At 31.3% G+C, this 16,243-nt stretch overlaps 1 protein-coding gene across 1 annotated transcript; it reads right to left on the bottom strand.

Annotated features, from left to right (window-relative positions):
• Positions 1–722: 722 nt before the first annotated feature.
• On the bottom strand, positions 723–8,845 carry LOC118041305 (protein transport Sec1a-like). The gene is made up of 20 exons (XM_073404713.1): positions 8,632–8,845; positions 8,232–8,290; positions 8,068–8,149; positions 7,865–7,943; positions 7,561–7,611; positions 7,345–7,441; positions 6,572–6,700; positions 5,788–5,973; positions 5,623–5,706; positions 5,379–5,477; positions 5,222–5,298; positions 3,946–4,042; positions 3,683–3,808; positions 3,496–3,591; positions 2,894–3,010; positions 2,726–2,803; positions 1,961–2,187; positions 1,619–1,709; positions 1,399–1,488; positions 723–1,125 (listed from the first exon to the last, which is right to left on the bottom strand). Exons 1-20 carry the CDS (start codon positions 8,705–8,707, stop codon positions 1,072–1,074), a joined length of 1,995 nt encoding a protein of 664 aa, XP_073260814.1. The 5' UTR covers positions 8,708–8,845; the 3' UTR covers positions 723–1,071.
• Positions 8,846–16,243: the final 7,398 nt, after the last annotated feature.

The following is a 16,243-nucleotide window of genomic DNA, read 5'->3' as shown; positions in this document are numbered from 1 at the left end:
AGTAGGAACCCAGCTTAGAAGAACCAAATAGAGTACCCACCAAGACAACAGTCAGTTGTGCAAAACATTGGAGCGCTATAAGGTAGCCCCTTTGGCTATATATCTGTAACATAAAGGTATAAAAATAAGAAACATAGATAATAATATGATGAGTTTTAATTCTGTGCGAACATCAAATATGTAATGGTTCTTGATCTATCTAATTAGTCCTAATTTAAGGGGATAGAGAGTATCTACGTTCTGACAAGAAAAAAAAGGTAAAAAAAAAATTCTAATAAGAAACATACAAGTATATATGAGTTAATGTTTAGGCTCAAATCTTAATTTAATAAAAATTATAGCATTGGGTTTACTGTCAAACTCAATTTGAATTTCAAAAGAAAATCTTGTTTTCATACTATCATTGAGAAATGAAAAAAAAAAATCGATTGTAACTTTTTAGTACTTGAAAGGCCTGAATCGTCTTAATTTAGTTTTTACAAAAAAAAATATTTATTTTAATTAGTTCATATTTTCTTTTTATTCAACTCTATTTCAATTAAATAAATTATCTAATCTCATCCTTATAATTTTAGAATGGTTATTAAATAAAGCTAGTAATTTTTTATCAAAATAATATTTTTTTCTAAATTCATATCATCCTAGAAGTCTTGCGCATTTTGAACAATGCATTATTGTCGGTGTCAAGAAAAACCAAAGTGTAAATCGAAAGAGGCCACGTATGATTTACCACAAGATAATGGTTATAAACTTATGATCTGTCCTAGACAATTGACTGATTCAATTCCCAATGGGTTAATTTTATAAAAAGTAAAAAAAAAAATTTACAATCACCACGTCTAAAGAACAGTGTTCAGGTTGAAGTGTAGTAGTATTTCGCCTGGTCATGATTCTTGAGAAACATAACAAGCCTTGTTCGATCCTCCTACTTCTGATCTACATAAGATCAAATTGCACATGTTTGCGTGGAAAAAGAAAACAAACTGTTGCATGCTCGCAATCACAAATTTTGGCATCCAACCTTTCAGCATCGAGCAAACACAAGTTCCACTTGCTTTTCAAGACCAAAATTTAGAATCTAAGGACTTCCGTTGAGATTTCTGTTTCCGACAGCAGCTTCAGTTTCTGTCATGTTCAGAAAATCAATGAGCAGCTGGAAAAATACTTGAAACTAAATATGATTTCACCACTATTCTCACCGCACAGCGTGCTATAAAATTGAAGGAGAGGCAAAAAAAAAAAAAAATGGAATAGAAGCCAAGAATTAAAACTTGGATGTGGACATTCGAGATAGATAGTGGCTGGAGTGGCATGGTCTAAATTCTGATTCTAGAGCATCCAAACATATTATTGCCAATAATTATTTGGAAATAAAAATGATAAATAAGCACATGATACCGTGATATATTGTGGAGGATCATCCAAACTAGAACAACCTAGAACAATTTCTCTCCCCAGTTTTGTTGTAAGCTTGTGACATGCTCGCAGCTGACAACAATTATGGTAAAAAAGACATTAGTAAAGATCCCAAACTCCTCCAAGGCCGGGATAAATTTGAAGCTATCAGTTGATATCCAACTATCATCTTCAAACTTAGAACTGCCCAACAAATTTTTACCTCTGAACGAGTTGCACCACCAATGATGAAAACAAAAATACGCTGTCCCATTTTCTTGAACTCTCTTGCGGCGCTCTTCAAGACTGAATCACTGCAAAAGGCCAGGGAAGAGTGCTGAGAAAAATTCAAGCACAATGTAGCTTGAACATAACATTAACATCCAACTGATGCAGAAGAAATCTAAGCTGCTATCAAGAGTTATCTATCACAACCATAGTACATAAAAAAAAGTGTTACAGATGATATTCGCTCGGGAAACAATTAAAATATCCTGGAAATAAAAGTCAGTGGGATGTGTGAACCAAACAAATGACATTTAAATTGTAAGGGCTGCCAATGTACCTTGAATATCCATCATCAGAATTACTAGTTCGTGCCCAAGTTGCAGTTCTTCTTGATCTCATTGATTGTGCAGGAGCTTTTCTTTCTGGAACAGCTGGAGCAGGTGAAGCATGACTCTTCCGTACTGATCCTCTCTTTGTTTTCTCTTGGTCAGTTGAACTTGGATCATTCATGCACGAATACTCATTGTTTGGCAATTCACGTTTGCTGAGTTTTTCAAGGAGCTCCTGAGAAAGAAATCATGAAATAGTATGCATAAAATTTAATTATATACATAATAACACAAGCATTGTTCTCTTTTCTGTTAACATAACAACAGATTTCATTTTACAACACAAGCAACAAAACTACACAGCTTCGAAAATATAACCATTTAGAAGACACCAATTAGATAGTCAATTAAGCATTGCCCTCAGTCCACTAAAGAACATGGTAGTGGGCATTCTCAGTTAGCTAAGTTATACCAGATGATACACAAGGAGCATCACCATAGGTACTATTGGCAGATCAAGATGTTGCTACATGAAAAAACTGGCAACTTTCATTCTTGATATTACTCAATACAAAAATTATAGGAAAAAGAAAAAAGAAAAAATCATGATTATTTAGGATATATTTTAAACAAGCTGGAAATGATGCCTCACAACAGGAAAAAAAAAACTAATTCTATAATATCCAACCATTTTGACCCTTCCTCAGAGCACCATGACAATCATTACAATAAGGCACACGAATATGGACACTGTTGCATGATTTAAATCATACCTCCAGCACAGGATAAAATCGGAAGAGTTGCCACGTTTCTTCCTCATCAGTTCGGTCCTTTCTAGCTGCTTGCTTTGTCTGAGAACCAAATTTGTCATCCATTAGACATCACATTGGCAACCTACCACTCAACTTTAGTAAGCATCTCAACTGCATGCACTTATGTACCTTCTGGTTATCAAACTTGAGAGAGAAACCACCTGATGTCTTTTTGGTCTCAGATGAACCCCCAAGCAATTTCATATTATTAACAACCTTCATATCCTCATTTGATAACCTGGCCAGCTGAATGATGGAAAATAATTAGAAGAAAATTGTTTAACTGGAACAACATAAAAAATTGCTGCCACAGCATTAAATTCCCATCCATTTCTTATTGTAGACTGATAAGAAAGAGGAGAGAAGAGCTTTAACAAATTCCAGAGGGAAAACATCAGTCTGTCTCACGTTAGAGTTGAGACATAAATCGTGATCAATGATTATAGCTAGCAGGATTAAATATTTACTTCTTTTTGTACTGTTATTTTGTAACAATTTGTCCATGCCTTTACACGGCAACCTATGAATCTAAAAAATATTACCACTAGTATTTATCATGCACATCATTTCCACAAGAGTTACGATAGATGCCAAAGAAAAAAATCAAATGAAAGTGACACGAATAGACTCATGCAATAAGACATAGCGTTGCATTCATCACTAATAATGTCATTGTATGTATTCGTGTCACTTTCATGTAGAGATTTTTGTAAGCTAAACTCTGCAGTTACCTGCATTAACTTTGAAGCTTTGTCACCCTCAAATTTCTCAGGATACACACATGCATAGATCATCAACAAACGCAGCTTATTTTCAGGAGATGCATCCTGCATGAGAGAAGTGTAAGAAATTCAAGTCACACAACATGGAATGTTAGATGCATAAATCTTATCTGATCAAAATTCCATGCTTCATCACCTGCTTCGTCCTTAGAAAGCTGATAACATCCTTAGCTCCTGCATCCCCAAAAACAAGATCCTGCTCCAGTTGCCCAAGATCCCGAAGTCCCAATTCTCTGATAACGCTGTTAATTTTTCCAGCAATCTATACTTACAGTAATTAATTAAACAAAATCAGAAGGGAGCATAATATGACTGTAATTCGAACCATTCATTGTATCCTTCTCACTGAAGTACAAAATAAACCATTGCAATGGTATGAGAATTAAAGAAGAAGCAAACCTCAATGTGAAGTGTTAGTTTCTCAACTTGTTCATTGTATTTCGGCAAAGCTTGAACAATTTTCTGCAAATCTCGTGTCGATATTTCACTACCATCTCTGCATAAAATCAAAATTCAGCACTAGAAACAAATGGAAACGGAGATAAATCCACAATTTAAGACTTAAAGCTTCGAAGTAAAATCAAGCACTTGTTTATCTTCAAAGTAACATAGGCAATGTTGTCCACACTACCTTAAGTTTAATTTTTATCAAATAGAATTAGTCAACAAGATTTTGATATCATGTCAAAGAACCATCTCAACCTAAAAATTTAAGTTGATAAATAAGACCCAAAGGTATGATTTATATTATTTTCTAACATCCATATCTATTGAAGCAGAGATATTGTCAGGTCTGAATCATATACATGTGTCAGATGGCATCATTAGCCTATAACCCTTGCTCGCAATGTTGTCTCAAAAAATTTCACAATCTGTTTCAACTACATAGAACGATGTAGCATTTCAGGGATCATTAATCATGAGAGTGATGCCAGGTCTAGAAGAATAACTAATCTTGAGCAAGAAAATATATCAACTTCTACACTTCGTAAGACAATCTTCTAGCTGTATACGTTCTGAAATTCTAGGTGCAATGTTTATTCATAAGGATGAAGTGAGAAGACATGTAAGGTGGCCTTCTTGAAATTTTTCCAACATCAATATCCAACTCTTTCACTGTCACTCTTAACAAATAAAGTGCCAACTTGGAGAAATTCAAGAATCCCTAGCATTTGAATAAAAACAAATGTGTGATGTCATCTTTCCACCCTTTTTTTGTTTTAAAGGGTTAGTGGGTAGAAGGGGTTTGAATCTTTTAGAAGCATAATTGCACCTTTTGAAATTTCCATAATCAGATCAGTTCAAAGAGTTTAGGGGCTAATCAGACGCAAAATCTGCCTTGTTAATATATTTTTCTGGGGTTGTTTATACTACAATCACAGCAGGCCAAAGAGTTTACCACCCTCGTACCTTGTCATAAAACTCCTTGCATTGTTAACTGTTATCAGAAACTAAATTTGATAGCATTGAGTATCACAGGATCTTGCCATAGTTATGGTAAAAGTCTTGCACTTGAGAATGGGATTGCGATTGCATGTTAGAATCAGGTTACAGAGGTTCTGGAACTATTATTTTTTTTAGATAATATTTGCTAGGTTAATAACTTAAACCTTCTAAAGTTACGAAATTCCGCATAAAATGGCAAGCAGCTTTTAAAAGTCACATTAGCCCTTACCTTGCACTCTGTTGCATTTGAGCAGCTTTGTTCTTGGACACAAAGTTGGTCATCTTGTCATGCAAGCGTTCACTAGCCTGATATGACAGTCAGTATGAAAGAGGTTCACAAAACCAAGGCATCCAAGGGAAAGTAGAATATAAATGCATGAACATACATCTGCTATATGTGCATGGCGAAGCTCACGCCAAACTAGATCCTGGTCTTCTAGAAGAACCTCCTTTTTCTCAGGACTGCCACCTGTTTTGCTAGGGAGCTGAAAGACGAATATTTCATTCATAAAGAAGAACACACCAAAAATGCAAAAAGAAAGCCCTTAAAACCCTGAAGCATCCCCCCAATTATTCATCCACCCCAACACCACCACCCACCAGGAGGAAAAGCCAAATGTGAAGACATACCTCAACAACATATTTATTTCCATCCATTTCCAGTAAATCGTGGCACATAGCATCATAAGTCCATTCATGTATGACCGGAGCAATCTAAACATGCAGGTTCGAGACATCAACAAATTAAAATTATAGACCAACAGAACAAGTTATCACAGAAAAAAATTTAACAACCTGGTCAATAGATCTATCCAGGATAAGCAACTCGCATGTCTCAGTTTGTGGAAAGTTGGGAATGCACTTGTATTTTAAAAGATTGTTCCAAACACCAGCAGCAAGCTTTGCTGGAATTGAATCACGAAATGTTGCTGTGGAATCATCTGTAGCTTTGGCAGCACGATACCGTACAAAAGGTAGTTCCTAAAATAATACAAACAATAAATTTTCCACAAATTCAAAACTTTCATTGAAAGGAATGCTTTCAGTCCCAGCCAAATGTTGTTTCCGCAAAGAAAACACAATGTAATACCAAATATTCAACCAAATCAACCCTTCAAACTCACTAAAAAATAGCTCATGAGTAATTTTTGTGCTCAAATATATTAGGCATACAGATGGACTCATGAAGCCCAAATAAGAGCCTAGTCCATAGTTGCGAGTCTGCTTAGAATTGGAAGTTGAGACCTTCTAAGACGAGAATTCAATAATTTACTAACCAAATTCTACAGGAAGGTTATTTCATTATTCTGACAATCTTAACTTGTCAAACTATAAAGGATCAAATAATCACTTAAATGAAAATCAAAGCAATGTACCCTACCCAAAAAAACAAAGAAAAACAAATTTCGATTTTGCCATCTTTATTTCCATATAATGATCAGAGATATCAGGGCCTCTTGAGTTGTATTTAGTAAACTTTATAAAGATAAAACTAAATGAAAGTAAAATAATAAAGAAATAAAAGAAGAAGACTAAGATTCCACAGTCGCTGCTGCAGCTTCTTGTATAAAATTCTTACGTTCAATGAAGCAAAAACTGTTGCAATTCGAGTTGCCATTGTATTCAAACATGCATCAAATCTGCGAGAGTTCTCAACATTTTTACCATAGAGTTCCCCCAGTGCTCCTTCGTGATCGGTAATAAAAGCCTGCGTTAAATTCTCATATCACAAAGCAGTTCAAAACACTCCTTTGAAGTCTGAAACAATATGGAGAATGTATTGTTGGAATGCTTCACAGATTCTTTATGGTGTGTCCTTATTTATGTTGAGAATTCATCAACAGACTGTCAATGATGGCTAAAAAGTTTATCTTTTTTTATTGGGAAAACTTCAGATTATAAAAGAGTTAAAATTTGAAGAAAAAATGAGCTAAAGATAAAAAGACTCTTATATCACATTTGACTCAGACTTCATAGAAAAATATCATCTTGTTAATCAAGTTAAAATTGAAGTAGTAGATCATGAATTATAAAAGTGCATTCCATCCATCTAAGTTTACAAGAAAGAAACTCTTAAAGGCAGCAATATTATTTACCGCGCATACGGAGGTTCAGAATGAGCGGATAAAAAATGGCACACTAAGATAAAAGGCGCACTAATCAATTAGCATCGGCATAGAATATTGCTAGCTGTAATGATATACCTGATTATCTATGGGAAAGTATTCCATATTCATCTGCATAACACCAAAGAAAGATGAAAGAGGATACCAAGAGAAAAGTTGAATAGCAAAATCATGCACTATAACGTGTCTAAGTTACCAATAACAAAAGCAGAAAGAGAACATTTACCTCTCTCAAAGCACCTATTCGGGGCAACACACTTGTATCACACTTGATGTGATTAACCAATTCTTTTGGGACAGATGAGCTAAAAAATACATATGCTCTAGAAAGGCAGAGAAGCATGTGGTCAGAAACATAATCAGAATCTCTCTAAAATGTAAGAACCAGAATGATTCAGGTCACTTAAACGATAATCTAGAGAAACTATAATATTTCACTTACTTCTTGTATAAAGGCTCCCTCCCAGACATGTCAGACAAGAACATGACAACACTGCAAGCTAGCAAAAGACAGTTAAACGTGGATCCCCATCTTCTTAACAGGAATGTAAGCATCAAGTAAGACAAAAAATTCAGAACCAAAATGCAAAATAAGAAGATACTGATCATGCATTCAAGTAAAATTCCATACAATACGAATGGACATAAACAATCAGGAGGAAGCTTAAACGATCACATTAATCGAAAATCAAGACAATTACTCTTGATTGTTATAATATTTGCATGCAAAACAACGAAAAAATTACTTTTCTTTCGATGGCTGGATGAAATATATAGCATCCATAGAAGTCATAGGTTCCCTCCTCCTGAAAAGATCTTCCACCACTGCAGTAATCAAGAATTGAGCAGCCACATTACACACTTATAATTTCCTTTTCTCCATTCTACCAACTTGGCTTGAATCACCTCAATAAATACATCACGCAGGCATAAAAGATTTAAAGCTTACATGAAATTCCTTGGTCCGTAATATCTGACATTTTACAAGAGTGAGACATGACTTTCACTGTAACTTTATCCATAATAAGTACCTGCAGCACAAAATCAGTTAAAATGACTAAAAAAAGCTAATAAAGAAATCTTCCGGAAAAAAAAACTATTAACGAGCCATACCTTCCAGGTGGATTTTGAATCTCCTGTTCTTGTTGATCCAAGCATTTCAAACAATAATCCTGAGATTTATAATAATAACAACAACAATAATAATGATGAAATTGAATAACCGTTACAAATTCTTTAGAGCAAATCAGCAATTGATTTATGAAAATTAAATTAAAAAAAAAAGACTATAATGCACCAGAATTCATCCAGATGATTCTAATAGCTCTAGATTAGGTAAACAGATTCGTGTATTTAAGGAATTAAAGGATATCAGTCTCGATCTGTTTCTTTCGTTACATTTTCCCGCCAAAACAAACAGAAAACTGATACAAATTGATTAAAAACATCAAATATATAACGTCAACGGGCACGAGCGTATAAAGGTGAAGATATTTGTGAAATGGAAGCTTACGATCACGGGTGATTTGACGGAAGAATTTATACTCTCCGCCATGAGAAGAAGATGATTCGGAATCGGAGACTGACATTGCTTATAATTACACGATAGACTTTCTTTTCGGATTCAACAGCAATAGATGCAAAGTTCGATGGATTTGAAAATGAAAGGCAGAGGGGAGCTTTTTGGAGAAAAAGGAGGAGGGTGGGGAGAGAGACTGAAAGAAGGCCGTTATTATTTAGCGGGGATTTCGCTCTCTTCCATGGATTGAAAAAGGGAAAAAAGAAAAAAAATGCCAGAGAGAGTTTCGTTCAAACGGCACCGTAAGTTTTGACATTTTTCAAAATCATTCATTTAGTTGGTGTTTTAAATTTTAGAATTATTTTTAAAAAAATAAAGAAATATAATTTTAGAATTATATTGTTGCATTCTTATGTTCTTTTATATAAATATTAAATTTGCTTTAAGTTGTTAAAAAAATTGAATATTTAAGTTAATTTCAAGATAGAATTTAATCAAAAATTAAAAATGTTAGCTTTTAATTTATAACTATATAATTATTATTACCTTTTGTAATATCACTTTATTCAGTTTGGAAGTGCATGAATTTTGCACTGCCAACATGTTTTTTTCTTGTTGTGTGAATACAAGTTTTTTTTATGTTGTAATAGATTAATTATTTATTTTTAAGGGAAAAATATTTAAAATTAATCGATCGAAGAAGAATGTTGTGATTATTTAAGGAAATCATAGTCTGTTTGTTGAAGAACTAATGTATTTTATTCTTCATTGATTTGACCCATAATGAGATGAAACGTAGTGCTGTGATAGATAATTCAACATTCAAGTAAAACAATTTCTTAGTGAAATTAGTCGTTCCATGTAGTATTGATCATAATTATTAAATTTAGTTATTTATACAAGCTAATTTAAAAAATTTATAACTCGAAACTTAATCTTGTTTAGTTCCAAGTTTCAAGTTAAATTGATAAAAATATTATTCTAATTAAATTAATTAATTAATAATTTATAATTTTATTAACCCGATTAAGCCCAATCTAAACTCAAATTATATGAAAACTAAGTTGGATTATGGCACCCATGCACCTAAAATGTGATGGATGCATATGGTTTTGTTTTGGAAATCATAATTTGTTATTTATGTATAGGAAGGAAATGCTCGTGATCGATTGGATTCAAGGACTTTAATAATAATTTGCGTCCGATATCTCAAATTTACACTACAATTTTCCCAATCCACCGCAAGATAAACTTTTTTCTTGAGTTATAAAAATATGTTATTCAAGCTAAATTTCCGGTTGAAATATAAGTGATATTTATTACATAATATCCCCTCTAAAAAAAATGTCTATTGTAATATCAAGGTAGGATAGTACTACGTTTTCATTTTGAATATCCAGACACGAGGGTTTTAGCTTTGAGTGAAGGGGGATGCGTAATTTATTGAATGGAATTTTGATGTGCTACAAAAATATTTTGTGTTCTTAAGCTGATGCCTATTTAGTTTTTGTTTATTATTATTACAAGGAAGAGACTCAGACTCTCAAGTTTTTTTTTTAGAAAAAAGTTTCTACTGCTGATACAAATTTTTATAAATATTCCTAGAACAACCGTGCATAATTTCAATAATTAAAGGGGATGGGTTGCATGATGCTTGCTTCGATGATCCTGGGCATCTGGATATAGATTATGATTTGCATGATATAGCCAATGATTCTACCAGTCGTGCTAGTCACTTGGTTGCTGGAGTTGATGAGACAGGTGATAGTTACAGAAAGAGAGATAATGGAGGCTTTAAGGAGTGCACGTCCGAGAGAATAATATCATTTCCTTGCATGTTTGCGAGCTGCGATGATGGCGGACAATTGTTATTCGAGTGGTGTTTTAAAAACATGGATTATGATTTAAAGTATTTTTATTTAGAAATATATTAAAATAATATTGTTTTATTTTTAAAAATTATTTTGATACTAAAATAATTAAAAAAAAATTAATTTTTTTAAAAAATAAGTTTTTTAAAAAATTAGTTTCAACCACATGATTAGACGTATAATAATTTTATTTATTAATGTAGGTATTTGAGCAAGCTTGTGTATACCTCAATTAATTTTATAAGCCCTGAAATTAACAATTATATAAGTTTTCAATGGTCCTGAAATTTATAAAACTCAAACTGGTAATATTTAAAGAACAAATCTAAAACCTGACTAGTTAAATTATACTTTTTAAGATTATTAAACATGCGATAATTAATCTCTATCTCCGTGGGAAATTATTTTACCAGCACGCATTTCTTTTCCTTGGGAATTCTCTTTTTCCAAAACATACAGAATAATTCACCATTGACAAGGGTATCAGCTGGTATTTATAATATTATATTTAGCATGGCTACTGGGATGTTTCCTTTTCCTTTCCTTTCGTTCTGTTTGCACCAGAAGACGCATGCTTGAAGACGAATGCATGAGTGGGCCGGGAAAGATGGGCTCGATGCTTTCTGATGTCTTGTAATTGGGATTGGCCTGTTGAGATAGGCAGAAAAAAAATCCAAAATATTGTCTTTTGCTAACCATAGTTCATAAATTAAATGAATGAAAAAAAAAATAGCAGAAGGATTTAGCATCATGGCTCAATTGAGTTGATTGACTTTGAAGAAAAATCTTAATGTTAGTAATTACGTGTTTGGTAATGCTGCGCAATGAGCTTTTCAATTAAAAAAATATTTTTTTATATCATCATATTAAAATTATAAAAAATAAACATTTAAAAAACTATTTATTTGATATTTTTTAAAACAAAAAATAGTTTTGAAATCATTTTAAAAATACAGATTGAATCACAAAAGAATCAATCCCGTGTATAGATTATTGGATCAAGTGTACAAAGCCTAGCAATTTTATAGTCATTCTATCGGGCCTAGAGTGTAGTTGGGGTTGCTTTTTAAAGTGATTTTCACTCAGAAAAGCATGTCAATAATGCTATTTTATTTTTTAAAAATTATTTTTTGAAATTAACACATAAAAATAATTTAAAAACATCAAAAATATATTACTTTAAAACAAAAACAAAAATTCAAATTTTTTGAAAAAATATTTTTGGACCGCAATGCCAAACACCCATTTGTCTCTGATTTTGCGTCTCTCTCTTTCTGTGATCTTCAGCCTCTAATAATTATTTCCATTTTCTACCATTCAACACCCCAAAAGTAAACATTCGCGTTCATACACCATTGCAACAATGCCTGAAACGAAAAGAGAAAAGATAAAAAAACCGCACGGTTGAATGCTTTTTCTTTGTTAATTATTATTTTGAGAAATAAAGTTTTGTTAAATTACCTGGCCTCTTAATATCTGTCTCAAGGTTTTTTTAGAGAAACAATAAGTTTAATTATTGATATTAAATTGATACAAAAAAATTATTCTCTTAACATATGTTACTGACAAAAACCTTCGCAACTTAAAAGACTCGTTGTCTTTTAGATATCATGAAGTTCAAAATTATAGTTTTTAAAATAAAACTTTATTTCCAGTCATTTAGATGAATCTCCTGCTACTATAGATTAATGAAAATGAACCGCAATATCAGATATTATTAATAAAACATTTTGAATATGGTTAGTATTATGGTTATTTTTGTGCTAGTGGTTTAATAAAAGTTATTTTTAAAAAAATATTTTTTTTGTATGGTTGCTTTGTGTAAATTATAAATATGTGGTTGAAATAGCTTCTTCATCAAAAATATAAGTTTAATTAAAAATATAGTTGAAACTGTGGTTGGTTGTACATGAAATTACCAAATAGAACATTAACATTTAGGTTGTGTTTGTTTTTCAGAAACTATTTTTCAAGAAATTATTTTTAAAATTTTTTTGTGTTTGTTTTACATTAAGAAAATAGGTTAACGAAAAATACTTCTTGATAAACAGAGAACACTTTATAGTCATTGTGAAAAAAATTAAAAATATCATATTATTTGTTGATTATATCAAATTTGATCCTCAAATTTTTGATTGTTATGTGTATTTTGTTTTAAATATTTGTCTTTCAATTTCATCTCTTGTAATTTAATTTTTATATTAATTTTGGTCTTTATTTTTATAATTGTTATTTGCTTTTTTCCTTATCATTTTTTAATTGGAATTTTATATCTATCAAATTTGATCTTCATTCTTTTGATTGTTACTTATTTTTTTAAAATAATTTAAAAAATGTTAATTATTTATATTTTAATTTATTCATCTTTTATTTTTTTTATTTTTTAGATTTAATCTCTATTATTTTGATTATTATTTATTTTATTTGAGATAATTTATAAAATTATATATTTTTTCAATTTCATTCTTATTCAATATTTGACTTGTAAGATTCATTTCTTGTTATTTTAATAAATTTAAAAAAAATAAAACATTAATAAGTTATTTTTCAGCTCATTTTTCATGACATAACTAAACGTTGAAAAATATTTTTTAATTTATTTTTTATTACACTACCAAATATCAAAAAATAATTTATTTTTTCAAAATTTATTTTCTAAAAAAATTTATTTTTCAGTAAATAAAATAAAATAAAAAAATCGGCGGAGATTTGAATACGGGTACAGTGGGAGTCTTGAATCGAGTTCTCACATGAGAACTAAAAGAGGAGGAGAAGAGATGTTAGGGATATTTTAATAAAAATAAATAAATAAATAAATAATCTTCTAGACTTGTTACTTTTTGCAAAAGAGTTTTTAGAAGCGCGTGAGGCATACTTTTCATTAATCTATGGTTAGACCACAGTTTGAACACGGATTCCACCACATTTTCCAACGCAAGGAAAAACACCCTCAAGTCAAACGCGGGCGGTCAATTTAATCATAACTGAAGAGGGAATTAAAAATAAAGAAATTCCCAAAATTATATTATCTTTAAAATCCAAAATTAAATTGTTGTTATATTATTCATGCACGTCAAATCAGCCACGATCAAGTATCCTGAGATCCTGACAGATGAAGTACTGGATTGGGACTAACCAACTAGCAGCTATGATTTTTAAGGACTGCACTGATTACTAGCTGGTCAGCATACTAAATAAACTTTAACTAGTTCTCTTGCTCTTGGGTCAGAACATCGTCCATTGAAGTACCTCTGGGAGCGCGCGCGCGAGTGTAAAAGCAGGATTTAAATCCAAATTTAAGTTAATTAATGTCAGATTAAGTTGTAATTAATGATAATTGCTATCTGTTGTTGTTCTTTTGCAAGTTAATTTTGGATCAATTTTCTTATATGAAAACTAAATTCCTCCCTTAAGTTATTGGATATCAGCCACCACACCATCTATATATCTAAGTTACTGAATTTCTTTGGGAGGAAACTCTTTGACATGTGATTCTGGTTTTTTTTTCCCCTTTCTTAAACCTTTCCTTTTGTTCGTACCTAGAGAAGGGTATTTGTAGACGGCAAAAGGAGGCCGGGGACCGTGGGCCTTGGAGATATGGCTTATTGGGCTTGGACCATGGATTGTATCGATAGATCCCAGAAGTTGTTGAGATGTGACTCTGGAAAATTTTTTCCCCTTTCTTAAACCTTTCCTTTTGTTCGTACCTAGAGAAGCCTGTTTATAGACGGGCGCAAGGTGAGGCCGGGGACCGTGGGCCTTGGAGATATGGCTTATTGGGCTTGGACCATGGATTGTATCGATAGATCCCAGAAGTTTTAAATTCTGCCTTCTCTCCCGCGGTCAATTTTTTATTTACAGGCCCTGCAACCAAACATTTTAGGCTATCACTTGGCTCGTATTCAAGAAGAAAAAGAATTGTGAAAGAAAAAGGCATAAGATTTGTTTATCTCAAAACTCAATAGATTTTTTCATGGTTGTTAAATTCCTTCACGTTTATTTATTATTTGTTAAACTCAATAGAAAGAATTTTTAAATATTCGTTATTTTATTTTTCATGATTAAAATATTTTTAAACCATCTCTAGACTGATTTTTTATATATTAAATTTTAGGTAGGACACTTAATTTTTATTAAAAGAATTTATCTAATTTAAAATTTTATGTATTTCTAAATCATGAATTCTAATAATAATAATAATAACAACTAATCCTACTAGTGAAGTTACTTATATCCCAAGACACGATTTACTATTTGTTACAATAATATAATTATTATTTTGCTCTTTGACCATTAAATATTTTAATTTTTTCACCATGAAATAAATGTCTTTTGTTGAATGATTTCGGGTTATTTAGGTGATTTCAGTTTTAAATTCACAATCACATTACTTATTTAACCATTGAATAAAAATCCAATGCACACTATTTAAGGGCATTTTTTTTATGTAACAATATAATTACTTTAATACCCTTCAAGATTTCGATGGTGCTATTGACATTATTACAAGGTGTGTGTGCGCGCACCCTCGTGTGTGTATTAGTGCATGCGTCATATGTGGGCAGCCCCCACATCATTTATAAGGCACATGAGGGGTTATCTAACTACCAAACACCACTTCTTAGGACGGTGCTTAAAAGTTCCCGACGTCCATGACCTAATGAAATGGTGAATGTGCCACCATTCACAGCAGTTTAGCATCGACGATCATATCTTTTTCTCCTCTTCTTCTCTTTCACCCTATCTAAATTTTCACGTTGACCCCTTAAAAATTCAAAAACAAACATTTAATCTATTGGTTCTTCAAATTTGGTTAATTTTCTTTTTATCATGATTTTTTTTTATCTTTAATAATCTATAAAATTGCATGCCATTTCAATTTCACCCCTCTTAATTTTTTTTTATCTTTCAAATTTCATCCTTATTGTTTTTATTATCTATTTTTTAATTGATTTTGTTTTGTGATTTCACCCCTTCTTTTTTTCCTATCAAATTAGTCCAATTGCTAATTTTTTTTGCCCTGACAAGTTTTTACTTTGGATAATTTTTAAAATTATATTTTTTTAATGATTTCACCCTATTTTTTTCCTATCAAATTTAATCATTATTCTTTTGATTATAGTTTTTTTTTTGCTTAGACAAGTTTTTAAAATTAATATTTTTAAATTGGCTTATAATAAATTTATTGATTTGACTCAGATTCAAAGTTTTACGGGTTATGAGTTTTTAAGATTTGACCAGGTTTAAGATATTTTTCTCGGATTTGCTTTGTTTTATAAATGTTTTTTAACTTCACCCCTATGACTTTTTTTTTTTTTTTAAAATTTAATATTCATTCTTTTTAATCATGGTTTGTTTTATCTATAATCATTTTTTATTTTTTTTATTGAATTACATCATTCCTAGTTTTTTTCTATCAAATTTTATCCTTATTTTTTTTATTGCTTTTGCAAGTTTTTTATTAATATATTTTTTTTACCAATCTTATCATTTGAAATTAAAATGGTTGAGAATTATAATTTTTGATTGAATTTGGGTCAAAGAGTTTATGGGATGTGACTTTTAGAGGTTATACTAGGTTTTAAGAGGTTTACCAAGATTTTTATCGTTTTCTTTTTCTAAACTAATGTTTTTTTTTATCATATTTTTAGTTCTTTTTTGTTATTTTATTCAATTTGATTCTATTATTTAGCCCTCTATGATTTTTATTTTTTTCAAATCTGGTCATAATTCTT

This window comes from Populus alba, chromosome 14 (assembly GCF_005239225.2).
Source record: "Populus alba chromosome 14, ASM523922v2, whole genome shotgun sequence".
NCBI classification, from domain to species: domain Eukaryota; kingdom Viridiplantae; phylum Streptophyta; class Magnoliopsida; order Malpighiales; family Salicaceae; genus Populus; species Populus alba.
Note: the sequence above shows the minus strand (reverse complement) of the source record. Positions and strands in the feature narration are given on the sequence as shown.